The 13,258-nt window shown below is 43.0% G+C and overlaps 1 protein-coding gene across 2 annotated transcripts in view; it reads right to left on the bottom strand.

The window, feature by feature from the left end:
- Nucleotides 1-13,258, bottom strand: part of DNAAF9 (dynein axonemal assembly factor 9) — a 73,371-nt gene that overhangs the window by 41,494 nt on the left and 18,619 nt on the right. For both annotated transcript variants that reach the window (XM_027721270.2, XM_027721271.2), the window contains 8 exons: nucleotides 11,962-12,058; nucleotides 10,807-10,913; nucleotides 7,639-7,716; nucleotides 5,345-5,443; nucleotides 3,725-3,780; nucleotides 2,598-2,733; nucleotides 981-1,062; nucleotides 35-71 (listed from right to left, as the gene is read on the bottom strand). In XM_027721270.2, the coding sequence (XP_027577071.1) occupies nucleotides 35-71; nucleotides 981-1,062; nucleotides 2,598-2,733; nucleotides 3,725-3,780; nucleotides 5,345-5,443; nucleotides 7,639-7,716; nucleotides 10,807-10,913; nucleotides 11,962-12,058 (692 nt within the window). The remainder of the gene's footprint in view (nucleotides 1-34; nucleotides 72-980; nucleotides 1,063-2,597; nucleotides 2,734-3,724; nucleotides 3,781-5,344; nucleotides 5,444-7,638; nucleotides 7,717-10,806; nucleotides 10,914-11,961; nucleotides 12,059-13,258) is intronic.

The following is a 13,258-nucleotide window of genomic DNA, read 5'->3' as shown; positions in this document are numbered from 1 at the left end:
AGGGAAGAGTTAAGGAATAATATAAAAAGCTTACACTTGATCAGCTTCCTTGTGCACCTCGTTGTCGTTTCCTGGGTGAAAACAAAAAAAAAAAGGTTGGTTTAAGCACTTTGGGGATATTTCTGCTGCACATTTCACGTGGGATTATCCAGGATTTGATGTTGCTGCAGTTGGATTGCAGGTTTAGAGCAGAGCAAAGCACAACTTGTGTCAGGGCAGCCAAGACTGAGTCCCCTAAAATCAGCTGCAGGGGGTCAGAACAAGGAGCCCTCTCCCCCCATATCCTGTATCCCAGTGTGGCCATTCCTGGGGGCCCAGGAAAAAGCACAACCACAGCAAATCCATCCCTAATTCCAATGCTCCAAACATCCTCTCTTTTTTTCTAAGCTATTTTCTAAGCTGGTTATGGTTTCAAGATACACAGCAACCCTAAGGACTGACTTTATCCAAGGATTCTTACAGCCATTTAAAACAGGGAAGAAAATGGGCTCTAAAAATTCCATGTGGCTTGTTTTTATTTGGGAAAACAGCTGTTTGTAACCCACTATGTTGGGCTCAAACCAGAGGATAAGGGAAATGTAAACAAAAAAAATTTAAATAAAATTTAAAAAATTAAAAACAGGGTGAAAGAATTTCCTCTCTTCTTTAAAAAATCCTGTTATCTGAGGATAATAAATAGTTTGAATTACTATATTTTTGGAGAGTTTTTTTCTATCAAACTGTAAGGAACATTGACTTAAATATTTGTCTAGTGTTTGGGAAAGGCCTGCACAGTCAGATCTGACAGATTTTCTGTGGTACACTCACCTCTTGACACATTTTACCCCTGAAATCTGCTATGATTCCATGCCCTGGTTACAGAACTACACAATACCTATCACTCCTGAGGCTCAGAAAGGGATCAGAGCCAGCTTTTAATTGCTGCAAATTTAAAAATAATTAAAGAGAGTTTCTGCCTCGGCATTTTTTAATGTACTCACCCAGGAAAGGAACGTGACTGGTCCCAAAAAAATAGGTCCTTGAACAAGCCAGAGGTCCCTTGGGAGACACACACTGCACTACCTGGTAGTCAGTATTAATGAGACACAAAGAGACATTAGTAAAGCAAATTGGTGCAATAATGGCCAATAAACTAAGTTCCCCTTAAGTCCTCTAAGCACTGACAAACTACAGGAAGTTTACGACACACACGGAACTGGAGGTGGAAAAAGCAAACTTACGTTTTCAAAGGTCTAGTTCACTTTGGACTCGACCTGAATGGTTGAAAGACTTTGGGAAGGAGATGAGCTCTGACTTGGGTTCTCAATTTCCTATGCCAACTGCTCTTTTCATGGAGAGGAAAGTGGGTCAGGTTCCCATAACTATGCTGGTCTTATTTACTATTTTCATGACACCCTATTACAACAGTCTCACCTGTACCTGTAAATAAACCACCTTTTTTAAGAACAGCATCAGAATCTGAGGAGGACAGATGGAGCAAGTACATCAGAATAAAAGTGTACTCGCACTCGGAAAGGCAGCAAATGGTCTCAATGTTATCAGGGGAAGAAAAGACAAAAGTTGAAAGTGTTTTCAGAGAGAGAGTGTGTTAGAGCAGCAGATGGAGGATGAGGTTTCAGCAGGATGCTACAAAACAATCCTTTCTCAGGCTTTTGATGTGTCCAGAACACCCACGTCCATCCATCCCTGAGGAAAGTGCACATGGAATGTTGTCACGGACTCATCCCCTCACTCATCCGTCCACTCCCCGACGACCTGGACTCAACCACATCCATCTGGACTCGCACCACTGTCGGACACTCCCGGAGCCCCTGGAGGGAGCAGGGAGGTGTCCACACTCTACCTCTCCTCCTTCGCTGCCCGTTGCCTTCTGGAGCCAGGAGGCCCCTCCAGCCAGAGGATCCCAATTGCCAGGGGTGGCTCCCCCGGTCACGGCCCCTGCGCCGCCTTCGACCTCATCAAATGTTTACCAACTAAGCTTTTACTTGAAAATGGAAACAAGTTAATCTTTACAACTTCATGGCAACATTCCTGGAACACCACAGATTCATTGGAACATTCTTGGAACACCACAGAGAGTTTCGGTTTCATCGACACTTGCCGGGTTTTGTTTCATCGACGCGAGCTGGAATTTGGATACACATAAAAATCTCCTGTCTACTCACAAAATTCTGTTCTAATATCAAAAAAAAAAAGGTGTCTTTTCACTTCTTTCTTAAGGAATCTGCTTAAAATCATATCTGTGTGTCAGGATTAAACACATCATAGAAGGGTTTCACTTCATGACCAGGACAAACGTCCTCACAAACAGCATTTCCCTCTCCCCCACCCCACATACAAGTGTTTAAAAAGCTGTATTTTTACAGGAAATAAATCGTTCATCAGTTCCTGATTAAGCATCCAGTCTTATAACTTGGAAGAAGAAAGAAAAAGAAAATTTCTTCCTTAAACTAATTGTTAAACTAACGTGTTTTTACGTTAAGAAGAATTAGGTGTTTAACTCATGGAAGGTAAGCACAAAAAAACACACGAAGAAAAAGAGAAAATCTGCCAAAAAAAAAGCTCCAAAATCTCAGGTAACTACTCCAAAGCCTTACCATGTGCTTGGCAGTGCTCCCACCAAGGCCAGTGTTTCGAACAAGGTGTCCTTCTGATGGAAAATTAAAGTTACCAGAGTTCAAGTTTTCCTTGGTGGAGTGGCTGCCAAACAGGACAAAGGGCTGCCGGCTGGGGCTGGGGAGGAAACAGGGAATCACCACCAAAACACTTGGCAGGGAACTTAAAAACAAATGAAATTAAAGCTTTCAAGCCTGAGGGACCAAGTAGTGAATTTTACCAGGGCTCACAAAGCTTCCCATTGTAAAGACCAAGTTCCAAAAGAAAAAGCTGCTTGCATTGACAAGATGATAATTTCTGTCAGGCACAAGAACAAATCTCAAGGCTGTTCCCAAATGGTATTAGAAGGGGTTTTTCCCCCCCCCTTTTTTAAAAGTAAACTGAAAAGTGATTATGTTTAAAATTTACCATCTTGAGAAACCCTGAAATGGCTGTATTGGAATGAAACAAAACTATTTTGGGTTTAGTTCTGGCTTTGGGCCCAAGATTCAGCTGGAGAGGTCAAGGTTTGTCTTTTCATTATTTCAGTGCAAACATGAAGGGATGCTGCAAACAGTGAGGGACACTGGTTTATTCCAAATAAAGAGGAAGCTGCAGAGACATTGAAGTAGCTAAAAAACCCTTGATTTAACTCAAAACAGCAGAACTTTGGTTTTGAAACAGAAGACAAACAACCTTCCTCTTTCAATTAAAACTTTGTCATGGAATCACAGGATGGTTTGGGCTGGAAGGGACCTTAAAGCCCATCCAGTGCCACCCCCTGCCATGGGCAGGGACACCTTCCACCAGCCCAGGTTGCTCCAAGCCCCCTCCAACCTGGCCTTGGACACTTCCAGGGATGGAACAGGGAAGAAATGGATCATATCAAATGCACAAGGTGGAGAGTTTCAAACATAATCACATTGTATGTTTAAGAACTACAGCGTTAAATCCCGTGAAAATTCAGTTTTACCCTTCCAGGAAGTGCCTTTGCATGTTGGTTTTATTTTATATGAGATGTGATAATACTGAGATGGTCCCAAAAGGAATTATAACTGATGCACTCTGGCATCAGGGATATGGGAATAACATACTGAGGTACTAATTCCCAGGGAAAAATGAGTAATACCTGTTATCTGTTATGTGGCTTGAGATCATGCCATGGCTGAAATAACTTCTGAAGGGCTGTGGAGAATTAAAAAAAGAAAAAAAAAACCCCAAATTATTATTTTTGTTTAAAAATTAAAATTAAATATTAAAATCATTATTAAAAAAAATTTAACAAGTAACAGGACAGAACAGAAAGCATGATATATCCTCACTATGATTAAGAACAAACCTGAATTATCTTTCTCAGAGAAAACTCCTGAACCTCCCCAAACTACTTTCAACCTCTGTAAAAAATCACCATAAAATCACAGAGTGATTTGGGTTGGAAAGGACCTGAAAACCCTTCCAGTTCCAACCCCCTGCCTTGGGCAGGGACACCTTCCACTAGTCCAGGTTGCTCAAAAAAAGCAACAAAACGTCTCAAAGGCACCAATTCTGTGGTTTTTTCACCCAGGCTCGTGTTCCCCTCTGTTATATCTGAGATTTTGATATGAGCAACTCCAAATTGCTAAGCCCTGCACATACCAGAGTCCAGCAAACCCGAAGTTAATCTACCCACAAATATCTGCTCTGCAGGTATAAATCAGCTAAATCGAATTATCAGTGAGCAAACACTCCACTGAATCGCCCCAGCAATCCTAAACCACCATACCAGGGATTTTTAAGGTGGGTGGTGACTGAAAAAAACCCAAACCACAGGTTTTCATAGAATCATAGAATCACAGAATCAGCTGGGCTGGAAGGGACCTCTGAGATATCAAGTCCAACCCTTGATCCAACCCCGCCGTGGTTCCCAGCCCATGGCACTGATGCCACATCCAGTCTGTCCTTAAACACCTCCAGGGATGGAGAATCCACCCCTTCCCTGGGCAGCCCATTCCAATGGCTGAGCACCCTCTCTGCAAAGAAATTCTTCCTAATCTCCAACCTAAACCTCCCCTGGCACAGCTCAAGACCCAGCCCTCTTGTCTTGCTGATGGTTGCCTGGGAAAAGAGCCCAACCCCCCCCTGGCTCCCCCCTCCTGTCAGGGAGTTGCAGAGAGTGAGGAGGTCTCCCCTGAGCCTCCTCTTCTCCAGGCTGAGCCCCCCCAGCTCCCTCAGCCTCTCCTCACAGCACTTGTGCTCCAGTCCCTTCCCCAGCCTCGTTGCTCTCCTCTGCACCTGCTCCAGGACCTCCATGTCCTTCCTGAGCTGAGGGCCCAGAACTGGACACAGCACTCCAGGGGTGGCCTCACCAGTGCTGAGTCCAGGGGAAGAATCACTTCCCTGGCCCTGTTGGCCACCCTGTTCCTGAGCCAGGCCAGGATCCATTGGCCCTCTTGTCCCCCTGGGCACACTCTGGCTCCTGTTCAGCTCCCTGTCCATCCCCACTCCCAGCTCCCTTCCTGCCTGGCTGCTCTCCAGCCCCTCTGGAGCTGCCGGGGGTTGTTGTGGCCATAGGGCAGGACCCGGCCCTTGGCCTGGTTGAACCTCATCCCGTTGGAATCAGCCCATGGATCCAGCCTGGCCAGGTCCCTCTGCAGAGCCCTCAAAGGTGAGATGGGGCAGGAAAAAAAAAAAAAATAACCCTAATGCTGAATCCTTATTCCTTCTGCACGGCTGAGAGCAGGATTTCCAAGGATTCCTGAAGTAGACCTACCTCCCCTGCCTGAGATTCCGAGAGTTCCAGAATGAAGGGAATTTCGGTGTCAAAATTTGCAAAAAAGTTGGTCCACTGGCGTTCAAAAATCATTAAATCCTGCAAGGAAAACGTTCAATATTCAATTTCCAGAGAAAGGGAGTCAAATGTTGATATTTGGCTGGGCAGTACAGAACACAAACTGCCCAATGAAACAAGAAATACAAGAAAACCAAGGTATTTTAAAAGATAAGGACTTTGCTGCTCTTTTTTTGTGGGGTTTTTTTTGTGTGTTTGTTTGGGTTTGGATTTTTTTGGAGAGGGCAAAGGCAGGAGAGGGAGAAGGACCACAGCCCTGCACCACCTGCTTTTAACCCAAGGAATTACAGTGCTCTGAGAGAATTCAAAGCCCAGATCTCATATTTTCCACAAAACTTCCCCTTGGAGAGATTTAAATTGCAATTTTTAATCAGTCTATGGTTCTGCAGTAATTTCTATCTGACACTAAGGAAGCTCATGGACAGAAAGTGAGGAACAGGGTGAGGAATTTGGGAAGCACAGTCATTTCTGTCCCTGCATTTGTAAAAACAATTGGGGAGCGAAAAAAGGAAATATCAGTAACACCTCACTAAAGCAGAATAAAAAAAGGTAATTTGTTGCATTCAAATTAATTTAAAAAATCAGAGGATCAATAAAAGGAAATGAGTGTGCAATGCTGATAAAGGAGCCTTTAAAATTTTCAATTTTAAAGTGGTCTCAAGAATAATTTCAGTCCCTTGTCACCTCCTGACTTGGAAGATGAGACACATCCTGGTTTCAGCAGGTGAACCAAAAAAAAATATAAACACAGAGGAGCTTCAAATGCTCTTTGAGATCACCTGGCTTCACCCTCCCTGAGAAAATTAAGCATTTTTAAAATCACCAACTTCTGGAAAATTAAAGTTGTACGAAAAGCCCATTCGTGAATTGATGTTTTCAGAAAATCTGAAGTCCTTTTAACAGCAACTTTTGGGTTTAAAACGTTAAAATAGGATAAATAAGCTTGTTTCAGAGTAGACTTAGAAGGTGTAGGAAAAGTCCCAAATATTTATCTCACTTTCACACAGGAAAGGGGAGGTGAAATATCAGAGTGATTACTCAGACTGAGAGCCCTGTAAGCTCTGTGATATTTTAATTTTCATTACAGCAGTTGATTAAACAACCAAATGGGTGTAAACTACCAATATTCTATTAATAAGGGATAATTACTGCTGAACTTGCTGCATTTTAAAAGCCTGATTTGCTGCCAAGCTGAAAACTGCTAAAAAATTAACATCAGAGTAATATATCCTAATACTCATCAAATATCTATATGAATAAATTATAAATACTAGGCCTCATGCACTGCTTTCTCCTCCAGCCCTGAGCATGGCATTAACACCAGGAATCACTTCCCAGTGTTTGGATTTCCCAAAGCACCAGGGCAGCCACTGAGTGTCACTGTTACCCACTTAAAGGAGTTATAAAGCATCCTGAAAAGTGCTTTTTTTTTTCCCCTGGAAGCATCAGGGTTTTTTCCCTGGAAGAATGGCTCTGTGTTAAAAGTGGATTTTTCTTCCCACTCCTTGCTGCAAAAGGAGGATTAACAGACACAAACACCCCGACTTCCTGTACTTTGGACATGAAGGTCACATGTTAGGAAGGTTTTTAGGAGAATTTCAGGCAAAATAAGAAATTCAAGGAATCCAAGGCAAGTTATTTTAGTGTTTTGCAGAGTTTGTGGTAGATTTGAGGGGAGGACAAGGAAAAGGAGGAAGAGGAGGAGATAAAGGAGGAAAAGGAGGAGGAAGAGGGGGAGAAAAAGGAGGAGGAAAAGGAGGGAAAGGAGGAAGAAAAGGAGGAGGAAAAGGAGGAGGAAAAGGAGGAGGAGGAAAGGGAGAAGGAAAGGGAAAAGAAGGAAAGAGAGAATGAAAAGGAGAAGGAGGAAAAGGAGAAAGAAAAAGAGAAGGAGGAAAGGGAGAAGGAAAAGAAGAAGGAGGAAAGGGAGGAGGAAAAAGAGAAGGAGGAAAGGGAGGAGGAAAAAGAGAAGGAGGAAAGGGAGAAGGAAAAGGAGAAGGAGGAGAAGGAGGAAAAGGAGAAGGAAAAAGAGGAGGAAAGGGAAAAGGAGGAAAAGGAAAAGGAGAAGGAAGAAAAGCAGAAGGAAAAAGAGAAGGAGGAAAGGGAGAAGGAGGAAAAGGACCCTGTAGATTAAGTCCATAAACATTACTAAAACCAAACAAAATCACAACAATTTTGCTCCAACTCTGAGTTGATTCAGAACATTTCACTGTCTTTACCTCAAAGAGCAAATCCTCCAAGGAGACAGGATCCATTTTGCTGTAGGTCTTCCACAAATCAACGCTGACATCCATCAACTGCAAGAGATTTTAAACACATTGAAAGATTTGAAACACATTTCTGTGAAAAACATCTCAAAGAAGGGCACAGGCTTGGGTTTAAGCTGCAGTGAGACAGCCTTGGAGCTGCCCTGAGAGCCCTCCTGAACTCTGAATTTAGAAATGTTTTCACACCACTGGTTACACAAGAACAGAGCAGATAAAAGTGTTGTGGATCCTGTGACCCCTCATCTCCAGCGAGGGTTTGAAGCCAAGTTTTCTTTGCATCTTTCAAACAGATCATTTCATAAAGTTTTTCAAACTGAGTTAACTGCAAAGAACTGCCTTAGAAAGAATCAAATCTCAGGGTTATTCAACCTACTCATGTTCTTGCCCTAAAGTAATGTTAATTTAGGCTAAGCATGTTCAACTTAGCAACACCTTCTTCCAAGTAGTAGGATGATGAATATGAGAACAATATTCAAAAATACACCCTGAAGGGACACTTGTATCTGAATGATTTCTGCATTTACAGGTTTGCCCACTACCCACTTAATTCAAAATGCAGCACCAACTGGGATTTTATCAACCCACTGCTTTACAGCTACTCCAGTTACTTGTATAATTAGGTTTGTTAATGATGATTTCCCAGGCATCACTTCCGTTCACCCATCAGCAAATTACAGTGTCCTGAGCAACTCTGACTTGTGTAGAAAGGGAGAAAAAGTCCTTAAAATCCCAGAAAAAAAACCCTAAATTATCATCCTTACATTATATTCAAATCTAACAGAACACACAACGGAGGGAAAGTCAGCTTGAGGAGCCAAAAATGCACCAAAACACCCCCCTTTTAATAATGGCAGAAGTATTAATTCACAGATAATTTACAGTATTTCCTGCCTTAGACTGGTTTCCTTCCCCAGCAGTGACACAGAGCAGCTGCCTGACAGAGAACCTCACACAAACACTGAGCTAAAGAGTCAGGAATGGCATTTCCCACTTCAAATCCCCTTTAAGGAGGAAGAAAACAAGAACTGGTTGAACTGCCAGAGCTTCCAGGATTGCTCTTAAAACAGGAGGCCAAAATTTTCCCTGCTCCTTTTTAAGTGCTTTAAGGACAGAATCGACTCCCTGGATGAAAGAGGAGAGGTTCTGGTTGGGCCACACCCGTGTCTGCACGTTTTTCCAAAGCCTCCAAGGATTTCTGAAATAAACTGGGGTAATTAAAGGGCAATTAAAGAGCCAAACAACTCCTGAATGGACAGACAAATTGTCAGTGAGTGATCTCACACGTCAACAAGGGTTGTTGATACTCCTCCACAAGGATGCTCCCCTGTTTGCACTCTGCATTTCATGGTTTTGGGCAGGTTCACACAAGGTGTTACAGCACCTCGGTGGAAATAGGAAAAAAAAACCTGAGCAAAGGTATCAGTGGGAAGAGAAAAGTGCTCAGAAAGACACAGACTCACAGAGCAGACTTCTGAGCAACTGTGTACAGTTCTCCATGTCATGGGACTTTTAACAATGTACTGTTAATTCTTTGGGGGTTTTCCAGCTGTCACAAGTCAGACAAAGCCTATTCTGGCTGTAAAAAAGGAGGAGTGACAAGAAAAGTAGGACATCTGCATTGCTGTGGCACAGGCTCAAGAAAAGCAAATAAAAGGCATTTCAAATAAGCACAGAAATGCAAAGCTGTCCTCTGAAGACGATGTGCTGGAGTAGAATTAATAAATGGGCAAATCAAATGGCACCAGTTGCTCAGAGTGGAGCAGCAAATCATTATTAAATCCAGGAGCAAAATGATTTTGAGTGCTGCCCTTGTTCAGTGAGCTCTGCTGAGCCAGGAAGAGATAATGTCAGGGAGGGAAGCAGATGCATCTCTTGTGTCATAACCAATGGCCCAAGAAATACAGTCACTTCTTATTTCCTCAGCTCATCTCAAGGTGTTGGTCACTAACCAGCTCCTCCTGCTCTGAAGATCTAGAACCCATCTGGGAAGATCTAGAGCCCATCTAGTAAGATCTAGGACCATCTGGGAAGATCTAGAACAAATTTGTGACTGTCTGGATCTGGTTTAGGGCAATCTAGATCCCATTTAGGGATATCTATATTCCATTTAGGACTATCTAGAATCCATCCAGGAAGACCTATAACTCATCTAGGAAAATCTAGGACCCGTTTGGGAAGACCTAGAACCCATCTAGTAAAATCTAGAACAAATTTGTGGCTGTCTGGATCTGGTTTAGGACAATCTACATCCCATTTAGAAAGATCCAGAACCATTTAGGAATACCTAGAACCTGTTTAGGAAGACCTATAACCCATTTGGGAAGATCTGTAACACATCTAGGAAGATTTATAACCCATGCAGGAATATTTAGAACCTGTGTAAGAAGATGTAAAACCCATCTAGGAAGATCTATAACCCATCCAAGAAGATCTAAAACCCATTTAAGAAGATCTAGAAAAAAAATGTGAATGTCTGGATCTGATTTAGTACAATCTAGACCCCATTTAGGAAGATCTAGAACCCATTTAGGAAGATCTATAACACATCCAGGAAGACCTATAACCCATGCAGGAAGATCTATAACCCACCCAGGAAGATCTATAACTCATGTAGGAAGACCTATAACCCATTTAGAAAGATCTATAACACATCCAGGAAGATCTATAACACATCCAGGAAGATCTATAACCTGTGTGAGAAGATCCAAAACCCATCCATGAAGATCTAGAACCTGTGTAAGAAGATCTAAAACCCACCTAGGAAGGTCTGAAACCCACCTAGCAGAGCCCAAAAAACTGGGTTATTGGCAATGTTGACTCCAGAAGGAAAGGAAAACAGTTCTAAATCACAATAAGGGGTTAGAGAGGGTGACCAAATAATCCTGGTTTATCCAGGACAGGGTGTTGTGGAGCTCAGAACAGTCTCCCACCAAGACTGTGGTGTTTTCTTCCAGGCACATTCAAAACTCAGCTTCACAACATCCCGAAAAACTTCATCCAATTTGGAACCTCCCCTGAGCTGTGAGTCAGGCCTAGACGATCTCAAAAGGTACTTTCCAAGTGAGATAATTCCATGATTAACTCCTGCCTCAGAAAGGAAGTGAAAATGGAGGCACTCACCTCGTATTTCATGGTGAAGAAGCCGTCGCCCCCGATCCCCTCCAGAGCAAAGGCCTGAACGATCGGCCACTTCTCCACGATGAACATGTCAAATATCTGCAGGTGACCTGCAAAGGACAGGGAGCACAGGGACATCCCCTCACAAATCCTGGCAGTTTAACTTTCCGGGAGGTCTCCCAGTTGGCCTGGATTCGCAGAGGATCTCGATTAACCTGCCTTTGTACAACTGGAAATATTTAAGTGAAAAGTGGTTTTGATTCTTGAGTAAAACACTGTCACAGAATAACAGAATGGTTTGGGTTGGAAGGGACATTAAAGATCAGTCCTACCCCCTGCCATGGGCAGGGACACCTTCCACTAGCCCCATCCAACCTGGCCTTGGACACTTCCAGGGATCCAGGGGCAGCCACAGCTTCTCTACCCAACCTGGGCCAGGGCCTCATCAACTTCACAGCCAAGAATTTCTTCCATCATCCCCATTTAATTATAATTTTAAGTCAGGGGGGAGAAAAATTATTCATCCTGCACTCCTTGGAGCAGCTGTAAACCACATGAAGTGTGACTGCCACCCTTAAGCTCCACACCTTCTTCAGATCCTGCCTAACACAGAACCTCTGTCCTTCCCCCCTGCCCTGAACCATTAATGACCTTCCAGGCAGTCAGAGCTTATCACCCCTTCCTCAAAGGAAGCAATTGGGAATTAGGAATAAAAAAGGAATGTGAGATTACAGTGCTGAGGCTGCAAGGCTGGCTCCAGAGCCCAACAGGAAGCCGTGCTGGGCAGCTCTTTCAGCGCTAAAAAGGGAAACTTGCACAACGAAACGTTTATTCTTCCCTTAAATAAAGGAGGATTTCTCTGGAGCTTCCATGGGAACAGAGAACTTCTGTAGCAGCACAACACACTTCTCTGAATGCAAATCATTCCTCTGCCTCACACTGTGAGTGTTCCCTCCTCGGATCCAGTCCGGGGGCTTCCACTCCTCAGAAATAGAATTCGGCAGAAAAAAAATCCACCTCTGAAGGAAAAAGAGGCTGAAAGGAACCTACTGACACACTTCATAATGCTTATTTCTTCCCAAAGGCAAGGAAATCTCCATTCCCTGAACTTGGATGTTCAAAACACTTCAGCTCTGAGGATAAACCAACCCAACCTACCCTGGCAGCTGTAGGGAATCCCGATCCGGCTGCAGTCCCGGACCATGTCCACAAAGCTGGAGATCTTGAATTCCTCTGCGGCTTCTTCGTCTTCATACTGAAAGAAGCCATTTAAAAATCAAGCTGGATTAGGCAAGCCCTGATTTGTTTGGTAAGCAAGTGAATATGTAGCATGTAAACCACTAAAATATCACCTACAACTTCCAGGAGCTAAAGCATCTCTTTTACTCCCTGCGTTAGAAATTCCAGCACGGCAGCGACGGCACCGAAGCCAACGGAAATCATCCTTTTGGAAACAGTTCTTTTGAAAAAAAAAAAAAAACTTGAGAGAAAGTTTTTTAATACTGGTAGATGAAGGTATAATTATATACTTTATTTTCAGCTCTCAGCGAAGATTTTCAGTATCATCCACTACATTAAAAAAATTAAAGGTATTTTTAGAATGCCGACCCACGTGCCACAAAAAAAATGTGCCACAAAAAACATGGCCCTGAGGCAAAATGATCAGGACACAGAATAAGGAATAGCTGTGAGAGGGAGAGGTGGATTGTAAGAAAAGGAGAAGGAAAGGAGACACCACCATGCAGCACCATTTTGCTGCTTCATGACTGAAGTCACTGAAGACTTCAGCAGACTGAGGAACAAATGTTGTGGGTCAGAAAAACAAAAACTACACTGAAGAGACAAATCACACTAAAATCAGGCTTATAACAGGAAAAAAATAAACCTGGAAACACACTGTTTTTTATCTGAAAAGGTAACAGTTCAGCAGCAAATCTGGAACCAACTCCTCCAAGAGTCACTTGTTTTCTGGAGCAAGATCAGAAGGCGGTGGTGGTTTGCCTATTTTATTTTATTTATATTTTTATATACAGTGCTCTGAACTTCTTATCAAGGCAAATGACATGATTATGAACTTGTTGAGTACAGCTCCTGTGAGCTCCAGGGTACACCCAACTCATTTATTTTAGGAACAAGTTCTTTTAAGCCCAGCCTGAATTTGAGATGCAGCCCCAGTTCCTCCATGTTCCTTCTTCAATCCCAGGAAATCAGATCAAAGTCCCAGCTCAAAGCCAAGCCCCAAACAACTGCCAGTTTCTCAAGGCTCAAAAATGCCACTGGAATAAAAACTTGGGAGTTTGGCAGGGTGCTAAAGGCTTGCTCCCAGGCTGCTCTTGCAGGAATAAATTCAGCCAGTTCCATGAAAGGTAAGGCCAAGACACCCCAAAATTTACTGCATCAAATTTCACCACTTTATCCTATTTGGCCATTTTGAAAATGGGCATTTTTTAAATAT

Source organism: Pipra filicauda, unplaced genomic scaffold, assembly GCF_003945595.2.
Source record: "Pipra filicauda isolate LSUMZ 115617 unplaced genomic scaffold, ASM394559v2 scaffold547_size326079_pilon, whole genome shotgun sequence".
Taxonomy (NCBI): domain Eukaryota; kingdom Metazoa; phylum Chordata; class Aves; order Passeriformes; family Pipridae; genus Pipra; species Pipra filicauda.
Note: the sequence above shows the minus strand (reverse complement) of the source record. Positions and strands in the feature narration are given on the sequence as shown.